The sequence below is a fragment of the Chamaea fasciata genome, unplaced genomic scaffold (genome assembly GCF_029207755.1).
Source record: "Chamaea fasciata isolate MVZ Bird 193981 ecotype frontalis unplaced genomic scaffold, bChaFas1.0.hap1 SCAF_5, whole genome shotgun sequence".
NCBI classification, from domain to species: Eukaryota; Metazoa; Chordata; class Aves; order Passeriformes; family Sylviidae; genus Chamaea; species Chamaea fasciata.
In genome coordinates this window covers 22,184,314-22,198,052 of record NW_027094090.1, presented here as the reverse complement: position 1 = coordinate 22,198,052, position 13,739 = coordinate 22,184,314, and the positions used below count along the sequence as shown (strand labels likewise).

The window sequence follows — 13,739 nt, the reverse complement described above, 5'->3', positions numbered from 1 at the left end:
ACTGTCAAATGTAGCAGCAGCACATCAGAGTCACATCTTGGCTGAGATAAAGATGAAGTAAGGCACCCAAAATCAAGACAGAAAAGCAGCATAACAGAAGACTAAAAAGAAGTTTGTACAGAATTTCAATAGAAAAAAAATTATAATATACTCCTTTATGCACAATCTTCTTGATGCCCTAAAAATTACTTTTACACTGAAGATCATGAGCCAGCAACAATATGGACACGGCAGATTCAGAGCACTGAGGACTAGACTGTGACTCACAAAAAACAGAAGACAATTCATAAAAATATGACCATGTCTTTGTCTAGCCGAGAAGCTGAAAGCCTCCAATATCAGACACTCCAGAATCTATCAGGGAACCTGTTCCAGCACCTTATTCCATTACAGCTGAAGAAAGTCTTCCTACTTTCCATGAAAAAAAATCAAAGATCAGGATGCAATACAAGATCCTCATTGCTACGTACACCCAAGTGTAGCAATACAAAAAGCATCAATAAAACAGAGGAAAGGAGGCAGAGGAAGCAGAGTAACTCACCCAGGTTAGAGATGGCGTAGTTGAGCTTAGCAAAGGATTAGGATCTGGGTTAATTAATCCTAGTTTCACAAAGCCCCCCATAGTTCTGGAGTATCCCTGAAATAAAAGAATAACACCATTAAATATATTAATCACTTGAAACTGAGGTATTTCTCCTTGGTTTGAATGTAGTAATAGAAATAACCGTGGCAGTTAAGTATTATTTTGGGAAGACAGCCACAATAACCTGATGCCAGTGAGATTACTGCCACAGAGTAATGCCTTCCCCAGCGCCTCTCCACTCTTTCCCCATTTTCCAATATCTTTTTTTAATGGCTTATTCTGTCATCAATACTTCGATGGCAAGTACCATTGGTTGCTGAGATAAAAGGGCTCAGCTGGTCAGCACTAGCTGAAATCTCAGCCCATCACTACGGGGTTTTATCAGCCAGCTGGCCCATAAACAAACTACTGAATACACAGAGCACAACACAGAACTCTGCTCACCCAGTTTCACACCACTGGGATTGTGTGGACATCACAAAGGCTGCTTTTAAAGACAAGAATCCTGTGTGCTTATTTCTCATCTTCAGGAACATCAGACAGACAAAGCGGTAGAAAGATTTAAAACTAACTGCAAAGGTTGCATCACCCTGCACAATAAAAGAAGTCTCAACTGATTTCTGCTTACTTTTGTTTGTATCCCATTAACATTCCCACAGAGCTGCTGGGTACCTGAGAGCACTTACATGCAAGTGACGAGAAACATTAAGCAGAATGGAGGAAATAAAGCACCCTGAAAGAAGACTAATTAAATTAGGAGTCACTTCCACAAGCACTAGGTTATCAGCTCAGACCGCCTTGCAGTGAGGTTCTTCTGTGTGACACCTCTTTTTAAACTGACTCCATTAGCTATCTAAACTTAATCTCTAAAGGGCACTCTTTGGAGATGACTGCCTGCTCAGTGAACAGATTGGTTTCTGCTCTGCAGCACAGCAGCATGTGCACTAACTTCTGTCCTGCTCAGCACTCTGTGCTGGTATGTCAGTATCATGCAGGCAGAGGTATGGCAGACCCTTCCCCTCAACCCTAACAACATCACCCCAGCCCATAGCTGGCTCTGCTGTGAGGGTTAAGAAAACAGCACTAAGCACAGAACGACAATTCTTGAGGCACACTGACAACCACTTGGCTTGTCACCCTGACATTTTTGCAGTTCCTAGTGCTAGCACATACAAAAGAAGAAAGTTTTACCAGGCACCAAATGGAAGAATAGATACTGTCATATTAGTATGATTTCATGTTGAGATAGATGCCTCCCACATACGTTTACCTTCTGAAAAAGAGATTGTATCTAGACTGACCAAAAGAGAGCTATTAAAATTTATAATCCTTTTCCCCCCATACTGGCCCTTCCATCTTCTTCCACGCCTTTATCTAAGCAAGCCTCCCTCCCTCAAAAAATCCTTCTGTATTGCAACAGAGGATTATTAAGACAAAAAAGGACATACACCTTCCTCAGGCTATGGACAAATAACAATTATTTAAACCCTTGCATAAACCTTAACAGACATAATAACACAATGTCCATAGAGACTTTTTCAAACCTTCAATATGGTTTTAGGTTTATTCCTTCTTAATGTGTATTGACTGAAAAAATTTTAAAAAAGGAAATTTGAAAGAAAAAATATTTTGTTTTGATTGTGCTTTGGACATCTAACAAAGGAAAGGAAAAGACTTGATCAGTTAGAAGGAAAACACATTTACCTCTCAACATTTTACTTAGCTGACCAAAATTATAAAGCCTCTCAAGTTTAAGATTTCTAGTTACTTAATGAAAAACTTTCTCAGACTGATAGAAAATCATAATTTTCTGTAATATTTTTACATTATGTTTTTCATGGGAATATAAGCAAACAGAATTATTTAATTTCTTAAATCTTCTATTGATTGGACACCAGATACAGAGTCAGAATAAAAAGAGGAAACACAGACTATGCAAGACAACAGAGTCAGAATTAAAAGAGGAAACACAGACTATGCAAGACAACTGACCAACTGTCTAAAACAAATAAAACTGCTTTTCCATTTTGCAGCAAATACCTGTTAAATACAGCAGGCAAAGCTACATTAAAAAAACGAGGTAACTGCTTTTAGTTGTCTTTCAGCTGGGACAATAGGGAATAAAATAAAATACCAAGTGCAGGCATATAAAAGGCTGAGTTTTAAACACACAGTTTTCTTGAAATTACAACATTAATGTCTTGAGGAAAACAATAATTACTAGTAATAACACCAACTTACTTTGTATCTTAAGGTGCCCCTCAGTAAAGTGCGAGCTGTCTGAATACCATATGGCTCAGCATATTTTGTACTGTCTCTGTTAGGAAAACCTTCAAGGTTTAATCCTGGGAAAAAATCCATGGGAGTAACAGAATCCAGTAACGCTCCTCCAGGTGGAATATTGATAATCTAAAGTTTGTGAAAGAACAGCAAATATTATTTTGGTGCAGTCGTATTCAACTTATTTTAGAACAGAAAAGACAAAGTATGCTCAAAAACAGGAAAAACATGTTTGGTGTTCCAAGTGCAAACAAAGGCCCAATCTAAATAAAGCAGTTGCCCAAGCCATTTAATCATATCTAGTGCAGGAAGAGCATGCAATGTGACAGCCACTACTAATCAAAGGACTAAACCAAGCCATGTTCTTCTCACACACACAGTTAACCCCTGCTGCACTTATATTAAAATGGCAGGTTCCCATTTCACTTACATTAATGTCATTTTGGAGCATGTCCCTAACTGCACCAGTGTGATGGGAGATTCTATCCATGAGCTCCCTGATTTTTGATCAAATAATTTATTATCTTGTTTAGGTTTTGTTTGGTGGTTTTCAGATGGGGGAGAAGACAGATATAAACAGAATGACAGATGTTTGTTTCTTTTTTTAAAAAGATTACAATAAATCAAGTGATATCACATGGATAAAAAATTACTGCCCGTGTGTTATCTTGATTTGAAGCTACAAAGCACCATGGAAGGAAAACAAAAAAATGGGTAACTAATTCTCTTACCATTCACAACCACAGCCTTGAACCCTGCTTCCTTTAAGCAGCTAAAGCCTAGATCTGCTATCAATACAGCATCAATACAAACTCGTTTTCTGACTTCTGAGCAAAGGAACAAGGCTTACTTATAGAAGAAATACTAAAGCAATAAAGCCTGCAGCAATGATGAAAGATCTTGTTGTGTCTGCCAGGCAAGACAGGTGTGTGAAAGAATCCCACACAATGGTCATAAGTAAAAAGACGTAAGTATTTAGTGGCAAGGAGGAAAATTTGCAGAATTTACTGGCAAGGTCATCTAGTCCTCTCATAATGACTCATCATAATGATTCATTAGATCATATGCATGATCTAATTTTTCCAAGCAATGGGTGAACTCGATCAGAATTAAATGAGAAATATTTCAACATTTTCCAAGAACCCTTTTCATCTGAAACTTAAACTTCATTGCTTTTTAAATAATGATCCAACATACAATTCTCTCCGGAATTTCTCCTTTCTTACTTTTGTAAGAACAGTAGAGCACCAAAATGTCATAAAACATAAATTATTTCAAAAGTACATTTCTAAGTTTTACAGAGTTTTAGGTAACTAGCTAAACTTTACAATGGTTATACAAGGCAGTGTACTTGACAATTGCAGTAACTACTCTAACCAAGTGACAGAGGAAATAGTGCTGGAAATCAGAAATGTGATAATGGCTTGCAATAGCTTTGCACAAATCAATTACGATGTTTACATCAAACAGAGAGAGTGACATTTGTGAGTTTAAGTCTAATGACACCTGCACAAAAAGCAAAACAGAGCTTCTATAAAACAGACCAAAAAGCATTTCACAAAACCCACTCAGTGGGTTACTGGTATTACACATTGCATCAAAATAAAAAGGAATCAAGAGTTCTACTATGCATTGTGCAAGTGCAAAAGGAAGCTGTTTGATTTATGAACAGGACTAGATAGAAAAGCATTCTCACCTTTGTTTCACAGGGCTAAAGACACGGCAATTAAGTAGCAAAAACACCCAACAGGAATGGAAGCTGAACCCAGAAAAATCAACTCCAATCCAGTGCTTTAGTCTTTTGAACAAATTCCTTCCTGGCAATCAGTGTCCACATAGTAAGCAAGAATTTAGCTGGCAGCAACTAGGAATCATTATGCTCCAAACACAGGACTAAGTGATTTATGCAAATGTCTTAGGCAACTGATGGCCTTTGGCTTGAAAGTAAACACAGCATCTTACAAGTCCCGACTCCTCCCTTAGCCAAATACCACGCATTTTGTCTGGTTTTAAATGAAAATTTTCCCATTACTTCACCTCTCCATCTTTTAAATACGTAGCAGACTGAACTGTATTCAGCAACACTCCTAGTGGACTCCAGCTGAACTTGTATCTCAGAGGATTGTCAGAGTGCTCTGGAGCTGGTAGGCCACCGCAGAAAGAAGTGTACGATATAACCTGTCAGATTTATCCACAGGAAAGAAACAGTGAAGACAGATCAGGATGCACAGATATCTACCCTGCAGAATCCCCATGAGTTCTTAAAATTTCTGTTTCTGTTATCCCCCAAATGGGCCACATCAGAAGGATCTACAGTGGGGAGGGGAAAACTGCAGGCACCGCCTGTAAAGGAGAGGAAACAAAAAGATACAATGGGCCAAGGCCATCTTAGCTGATGGTCGTGCCAAGTGAATTAGTAGCTATGAAATTCAAAGCATCAGAAAAAGTAAAATGTCCAGAGTCTGTTACACATCAGCGACATGCTCAAAACCTGCATGGTGTTAAAAGAACAACTTTACTAATATGATCATGGCAGAACTATGCACTACCTGCTAACCTTACCGTAGCACCAACTTCCTTTGCCTTGTCAATACATTCCATCGCCAACATGTGATCAAGACCAGGATCCAAGCCCATTTCACTGATGACTGTAATACCAGCAGCCTCTACACTAAAAATAACAGAAATGCAGAGCCATCAGAATATTTCTTATTACTGGCCTTTTATTCTGTAAATCTGTCCAATCTGCCCAGTGAACCTTCCCCAACACAGTAAATCCTGGGCTCTGTCTGCAGATTGTACAGGGAAAAAAGAAACAAAAGCAGGTATTAAACCCTGGAAAGTGACAACCACCTAAGAGCCTTCTAACCTTTGTTCCTCTCACTTCTCTGCACCTAGGTGCCGGTAAAAGAAATTTCTACCAGCTACTCCATATCCCACAATCTCCTGGACAGTGCTATAATGCAGGAAGGTAGTACTGCAGAGGGCAGCACAAAGCTAGACATAACTGCCCTAAAGAGCTCCTATGAGAAAGAGAGATTAAAAGACCTGATATCCAAAACTGCAAGTATTTGGGGCTTTTTTTCCCTAATAGTTGCCTACACTCCCAGAGGAGCTCACTTAACAACACAAAATGAGGATTTATTTTATTTTCAAAATCAGTTGGTCTTTTGGCAAGTGAGAATTGCCCTTTTAATTTTTTTTTTTCCCTGAGACCATGCTATATTCTCAATAAGAATGGTAGGAGAGGCCCCTAAATATCCCTCACTTTCTGCAACACTGATTTTTTACCAGTCTAGTTTTTTTGTTTTATCTTTTGTAAAGACACAGCATGTACAATTCTTCACTTGAATGCACTTCAGATTTTCCAGTACTGTGACTCAGAGGTGCACCTAGATGAAGCTCCATACTCAAAACAACTTCCAAGCATATAGTAAGTAGGACAACAAGAAACATTAGAGTAGTTAGAGTTGTCATCACTTTGAAAATTATACAGTGGGTGTATCCAAAAGATCATGAAGGATGAGATTACTGTAGGTACAATAAACCAAGACTGAGTTTTTATTGGGGAAAGGCAAAGGATGACAAACAAACTTGCTGATAGAATATGACAGCACAGCTACTCAGCTTGAGTATCAGCCCAGCTCAAACATCTAAACAGGTCTGAGGGAAGAGAAGGCGGCACATTAACATGAAACAGAATGACACAGGCAGAAAAACACATTCTATTATTTAGAGCACTAGTCTAACCAGGCCGAGGTATGCACTCATTGCTCCACTCTGCAACATGTCCCTTTGGGAAAGTTACTTGGTCCTCCATCACAGAAAAAGAAGCAGAAAGAATTCAGAAAGCAGTAATTCACAATAAGTGTTGCAGGTGTAACAGACTGCAAAATATACATATAACGCACTAAAGAAGTAAGCAACACCAGGGAGATGCTACTTTCACACCTACCTCTCCTGAAGTTCTTTCATGGCTGGTGTTAAGTAGCTGGCTGTTACCAGGTTCACTTTGCTGTCAATACATTTCTTAGCAACAAAAGGATGCGCTGAATAAGGCAGCAAACTACAAATGAAGGAGAATCATGCAACATCAAAATTCAACCAGTTACTTATCCTGTCACTGGAAAGACACTTAAATGTTTTTTGAATGCCTAGAAGAGAGCTCAAGTAATAGCTCAAAAAAACAGTCATACCTGCCTTGCCCTGAGCAGTTCCATACCTGTGAAAGTGAAACACTGCCCTATCAGGACAGCATTGTTGTATGCACTCAGAACAGGGCACTGAACAATAGTGGAGTCATTCTTGAGACATCATCTTTTGTCACACTTCTCTGTAAAGCACAAACCACTGACCTCTTTCCCAAGACATCTTCTACAGACATGCTGGAGGTTTAGAAGATGCAAAACAGCAAAACAGCAAAACTGTCCTTGAGAAAGCTTGCATTACAAAGGTCTTGGTGAACTACTTTGTGAAAAGCACACTCTACATGGAATGGAAGCCACATTCATGACACCCGTGGCAAAAGAAACAAAATGGCAAGGACTATGAAGTTCCTTCCCTGTATCAATATTTGTAATGAGTTCTTTCTTAATGGGATATTCAGAAGAAATTACCAAGATGTCAGAATTTTGCCTCCACTTGTGAAGAAGAACATTTGATCCCAGGGACACATAAGCTTGTGGAAGCAACTGGCCCTTCACATTAACAAGCAGGTCCACTTAACTGGTGAACAGTTCTGAAGAAGTCAAAACCTCTTTTAAAGTTCTGATGCCCCACTACATAAGAAGGCAGCAGCCATACATACTTACATACATAAATATGACCCCATATCTTGGCCATTCAAAAAAAAGTCTATGTGTTGATTTAGGTCAATCCACTAGGAGAAAAAGCAGCATGACTTAGGGTTGAGCCTATCGTGTTTTACACAGAAATCTGACCTGATCACAAGGTCATTCTTCTTCACCAAAGAGGACAGCTTTTCCTCATGCTTAAGGACATCCATATGAACTGGAGTAACATTTCTGTATTTCTTTGTCAGTTGTTCAAGCTGCTCCTTCATGACAGATACTGTTTTAAAAGTAAAACAATAAACCGTTACTGTTAGAACAGTTAGAACTACAATGCAATAGGTAGAACTAACTAAGGTACTGTTAGAACTATAGATGAAGCTAAGTCCAAAGCACACTCATGTATAATTGTGCCATATTTCACAAAGAGAAACAGATGCATGCATGTTTTCTTTCACTAACAGGAAGTGCTTTCCCTCACTTCACTTTTCTTCGAGTTGAAGAAAAATCAGGCATTTAGTAAACAAACATACTCAGGAAAAACTTACTCAATCCCTCATTCCACATGTTTAAAATGAAATATTTTGAAACTCTCTTTCAATACACTTAAAAATTCCTATTTACAGTCAAGAACAGCTTAATAGCTTAAAGCAATAACCAATTCACATCAATCACAATTTTTAATATGACAAATATAGAAACATTAAGCTTTAGCTTAAGTCAAGTGTGAATAAAAGGTTCAAACTGACTACTTTTAATATTTACATGGCTTAGTCCTCCCAATCCCAAATACCATATTATGACTAAATGGGATAAACCCAGTCTCTGCCTGCCTTCACTTAACTATCATTATAAAGAAAGTAGAACTGAAAGAGAGCCACAATAACACCACCAGTATTGGCCACCTCTGACTGGTTTCCTTTCCAGCTCACCATGCTGCCAGCATAAGCCAGAGGAAACAAAAAAGGAGTGGCCAAAGAAGACAGCACAAGGGGCACAGGCATTTGGGGAATTAAAAGGCATCAGCACTTACCATTAAAAGGAAAGCAGAACTGAAAAAGAGAACCACAGTAACACACAACCAGTATTTGCTACATCTGACTAATTTCCTTTCCCAGCTCACCATGCTGCCAGCACAAACCAGAGAACACAGCCAGGAAAAAGGCATGGTCAAAGAAAGCAGCAGGCAGGGCACAAGCTTATGGAGAATTAAAGGCATCTGTGCCTCTAAGTTAGGGCCTTTTTTCTTTATGGCCTTTCCACAGTCAGTGGGAAATAAACATTACCAGAAGGTGATTCTCTATACCCTACAAATCAATTAGTGATGAGGGAAAAGAGCTAGGCACAATCACCTACAAATTCAAACTAAAAAAACTTGATTACATGAAGGTTTCCCAATTACAGTTTTCATCATCTGGATTTAAAGTGGTGTAGCCTAACACTAGGAAACCAAAAATGGCACTGCGATGTGCATTTTGTGTTTTCTACACCTACTTGCCCGCTGTCAAATATTAAACAAGTAATATCTTCACGTCTCTTTCCTTCTGTGCTGTTTGTGTGTGTGCTGTAGAAACTGCATGTTTTTAAGCTAAGAGGCTATGTTTGTTCAGTGCCTGGCAAAACAGATCTTCCAGTTCACCTGGTTTCCCTTCCTGCTACTGCACTGCAGGGAGTGGATGAAACCTCTGTAGTGACAAGGGGATGGGCACTGCACATTGCTGTAATCCTTCCCTCTTCACCACCTCAGGCAGTGCTCATAACAAGAGTGCAGCGTTCCTAGATTTCCCCTCTTCTTCCTAGTAAAGTTTTTCTCAGGGGTTAAAAGTATTATGATAAAAGTACTATGGACATCACCATGAAAGGTAGCAAAAGCAGGAGAGTATTAAAAAAAAAAAAAAAAAAGAAAATCAAAGCAATAACAACAATAATCAACAGCAATAAAACTGTAAATTTTAAGGGAAACCACTTCCCAGCAAAGTATCTTTCAGGCAATAAGGCGATAGAGCCTGAGTTTGAAATCTGAAGTCCCAGAATCAGGGTGAAGTCATCATTAAGGGTAAAGAAATATGCTACAGACAAAACCAAACCACAGGAATAAACAAGTAGGCATTGGTGCTCATGGGAAAGCCAGGGTCTCAAGTTTTGCCACCATGACACTCATTATAAGAAAAGCAGATACTACACTCATAGAGACGTCTATAAAAACGTTTTCATATTCTTGTTGTGTGAGGCTGAAAACACAGCCAAACACCAACAAAGGGACTGACTAGCTACAAAATCAATCCTGAGTCCAAAGCAGGTAAGAAGGAAAAATACTTCTAATTTCCCTACAGGTTACACACGCAAACAGTTACCTTTTAACATGGCTATGTCATTTTCAAATCAATTATATAAATTCAAAATGCTTACAAAGCTACAAAATCCTTTTCTGCTGTGTGTAATAACAAAGATTTTCTTTATCTCTTCTCAGAACCACACCCTTTTATTATTTATGAGAAGGGCTCGGCCACATGCTTCAGTAAGACATAATACTGAAATGAAAACAAATTCTTACATACCAACTGTGATGTCAATGTTGGAATCTCTAGTGAGATATTCAAGCACAGGGCCAGAAACATAGCCGGATCCAAGCAATAAAACCCTCTTCTCATTCCTCATCTTCAGTGACTGAGCCTGTTCCCTAGAAGGTGTTACAGCCAAAATTAAAAATTACACAGAAGGAAACTGTAAGCTGCCAAGGTTAACAGAAGTATGTTTTAGTAAGTCTACAAACCAAAAGCTCTATTCAGACCAAGAGTCAAGCTCGTAGCTATGTGATCCAGGACTATCTGGTACCGCTTCCATTCCCTTGCTGCATAACTTCTAGGTTCTTTCTTCTAACATAAACATGATCAAACCCATCAATATTCCCACTGCTGCTCTGACTTCTTCTAGCTGTTCGTCAAAACTTTCCACAGTTGTATTTTTCACAATGGTCAAATTCCTGTAACCTGACAACTTGAGGGCCACCAATGTTATGTTGGGCTGTCAGAACAGGATTCCAGGCTCTGCCTTGCTCCCTTTACATTACAGATAACTGTTAAAGGACACAAAATCATACTGGTTGAAAGCATATTTTGTGTAAATTATACTAGGTTCATATTAGTCCATCAGAGAAACACAATGGACTATAAAAGTCAAATAAAAGTTAATGCCCAACCAAGAAATCATCATTGCAGATGTCTTGGGTTTTGTAAAGTACATGTTATTCTATTCCATCTGTTGAAACTGGGTGGAGCAGAATTGCTTATCTTTGCCCAAATGGGTCAGTGTCGCTTATCAGATGGTGGAGTGTTACTTATCTCTCTTCATTGTTCCACTACCCCCATGGAGATATCTTCTGCTAATAGACCATTAAAAGCTCACCAATGACATAGCACATGACATCATACTACTGCAACATGCTCCACACAAGGAGGATAAGACTAACCATCTTAACCTAGATAAAAAAGAGCCACAGTGCCACCAGTTTTTCCACCAGATCCCTGGAGGAAGACCAGACCCATCTCACCATTACTGGACCCTTTTTCTTCAACGAAACCATCTCTACTCCAACAGAACCACATCTGACACTCCAGGAGGGCTTACTTTGGACTGTTTCCAACACCCTGACCAACAAAGTGTCAGGTTGTATTTCTGACTCTGTCAGAGTTTTCTAGGATTTCTTGTTTGTTTGTCTGCTTGCTTATTCTTCTGTACTACAACATTTGTATTTTTATATCCCTAGTAAAGAACTGCTACACCTATTCCAAATATCTTTGCCTGACAGCCTTTTAATTGCAAATTTATAATAATTTGATAAAAGGGAGAAGAGCTTACGTTTCAAAGGAGACTCCAACCTTCCCTAGCAAATACCTGTCTATCTAAACCAAGACGGCAGACAAGGACTCAGATTTGAAAACCATCAGTTTCAACCTAACTACTTCTACTCTCATAAATAAATTTAAGTAGATCTCCTGTTGACTTTCTATATAAAATGTATTCACATCAGATCTTGCATTTCTTTCTGTCAACCAGAATAATCCACTCAGCAGTTGTCTAAATATGCTCTCAGAGATGCACAAATCATAGCAGGAATACACATTTTTGGTTGTTTATAATTAGTTTTCCTTTTAGCTTACATTTGCATTAAGTTGTAAAATCAGGACTGTGAAACTGTTTAACATTTAACTACATAGACAAAAGTTATTTAGCAAACAAAAAAATTCTTAAAGCACTTCTTATTTTTGAAGAAAGCTGTTCACTGCCCTACTGTTTAATCTAATTAATGGGGATTGAAATTTGGCTTTCCTTATCCCATACCCTGAAAATAAATTTTAATAAATAGATAGGACTTTTAAAAATACAGTCTCAGGGGAATCTTCACAAGCATATAACCAAGATCCTCCTAAGAATTTGTACCAGCATTGCAGATTATGCCTCAGAAAGAATCCTGACCTTTAGCTGACCAGATGATGTCCACTCTGCTGAAACCTACCGACTTTAGAAGAGGACCAATCATATGTCTACTAAATAATATTTGGTTCAGATGTTTTTGAGGCTTCTCATGGCAGCCAAAAGTCAATATTTTGGTTGTGTTTTTTCATTTCAAAAATGGCCATAACAATGATAAATGACGCAGAAGCCTGCCAGAGCAACACCTAATAGAAAGACAAACAGAGCACTATTGCCCAACCCTAAGCACGGCAGGAAGTATCTGAGTACGTTCAGGGGCACAAGACCTCAAACAATACCACAGAAAAACAACTCTGAGTGAAGAGAGTTAAATCAATACCAAATACATCTATGTCATGTCTGAAGCATATTCCAGCCTACTGTATCAGTACTGTAAAGCTTGAATTACTCTCCAAAATTTCAAATGTTCCATCCTCCTTTCCTCCTATTCCAGAGCTTTTTTTAAAAGTCATTCTTTTCAGATAATAAAATCTGAATTGACACGTGTACCAATGTATCAAGTCTCTAATCTCAATTATTACTATAGATTACTGTAAGTTTTGACCTTCCCAAAAGTTTTATAGGTTTGATTTAAAAAAAAAAAAAGCAAAATCATTATTTAATACACTTACAGAAAGCCCCCTAAGCTAATCATATCCTTTTATATAGCAAGCCCAAGAACTTTCCTCCTCCTATCAGAGCATCTTCTACAACTGTACTCTTATGGGCAGAGGAAGAGAAGAATTCCTCTCCATGCTTTAGGGGACAGAAGTGGAAGGTAGCTTGGAGTGTTGACAAAGGAGAAATTCTTATATGAAAGCAAGCTGGATTTTGCAATCTAATTTGTCGTATTTACTAAAAACTTTTTTAGTGTCTAGAATGAAGCCACACTTGAATCAAACACAGCATGTTTACTCTAGGACAGGCAAAAACATGAGCAAATGACCCATCAAGTATGAAAACAGAAATCTCCACAGCTCCAGATTATGCCTATTCTCTATAAATGAGTTTAAATAATTCAGTTACAAATGATGTCTACATTGTTAATGTGATGTGCCTTTGCAGCTGAGGGTGAGAAACTAGTAGGAGTTAAGAAGCAAGTAAGAGTGCGAAGATGTAGATGAGTTTGTATAGTAAATCTAATGGCACCCAAGACAGTTCAGTTCATACAGTCTGGATGTCCTGTGTCTGAAATGTTCACAGACTTGAAGGAGTATTAGCAATTAGTCTAAATAGAACCCTCAAAAACTGAACTGGACATAGCATAACACTTTCCTGGAGTGGAAACAAGCCGCATAATTCCTACAGGGTCTGAACAAGAGCGTTTCTCCATCTAAACCATCACACCCTAAGAAGTTATCAGGTCCTGCTTTTCTGACAGCTAAATGAACAACACCAATAAACAAATGAACATCACATGCAGCACACAGATCTGCAGAAATATAAACCCCCCCCCCCACCCTTGCAAATGAAATCTCCAGATTCTCATAGTAGCTCACACAAGACCGTGTAAGCGATTATGGACAAAGCTAAAAAAAATATCAGATCATTGCACTGTCTGAGGAATAAAAAAATTGTTATTGAGACAACCTCTTGACGGGGTCTATCAAAGA

At 38.5% G+C, this 13,739-nt stretch overlaps 1 protein-coding gene across 2 annotated transcripts in view; it reads right to left on the bottom strand.

The window, feature by feature from the left end:
* AASS (aminoadipate-semialdehyde synthase) overlaps nt 1-13,739 on the bottom strand; it is a 28,485-nt gene that overhangs the window by 4,675 nt on the left and 10,071 nt on the right. For both annotated transcript variants that reach the window (XM_066183011.1, XM_066183010.1), the window contains 7 exons: nt 10,212-10,333; nt 7,804-7,933; nt 6,819-6,929; nt 5,426-5,534; nt 4,901-5,041; nt 2,825-2,992; nt 542-637 (listed from right to left, as the gene is read on the bottom strand). In XM_066183011.1, coding sequence (XP_066039108.1) covers nt 542-637; nt 2,825-2,992; nt 4,901-5,041; nt 5,426-5,534; nt 6,819-6,929; nt 7,804-7,933; nt 10,212-10,333 — 877 coding nt within the window. The remainder of the gene's footprint in view (nt 1-541; nt 638-2,824; nt 2,993-4,900; nt 5,042-5,425; nt 5,535-6,818; nt 6,930-7,803; nt 7,934-10,211; nt 10,334-13,739) is intronic.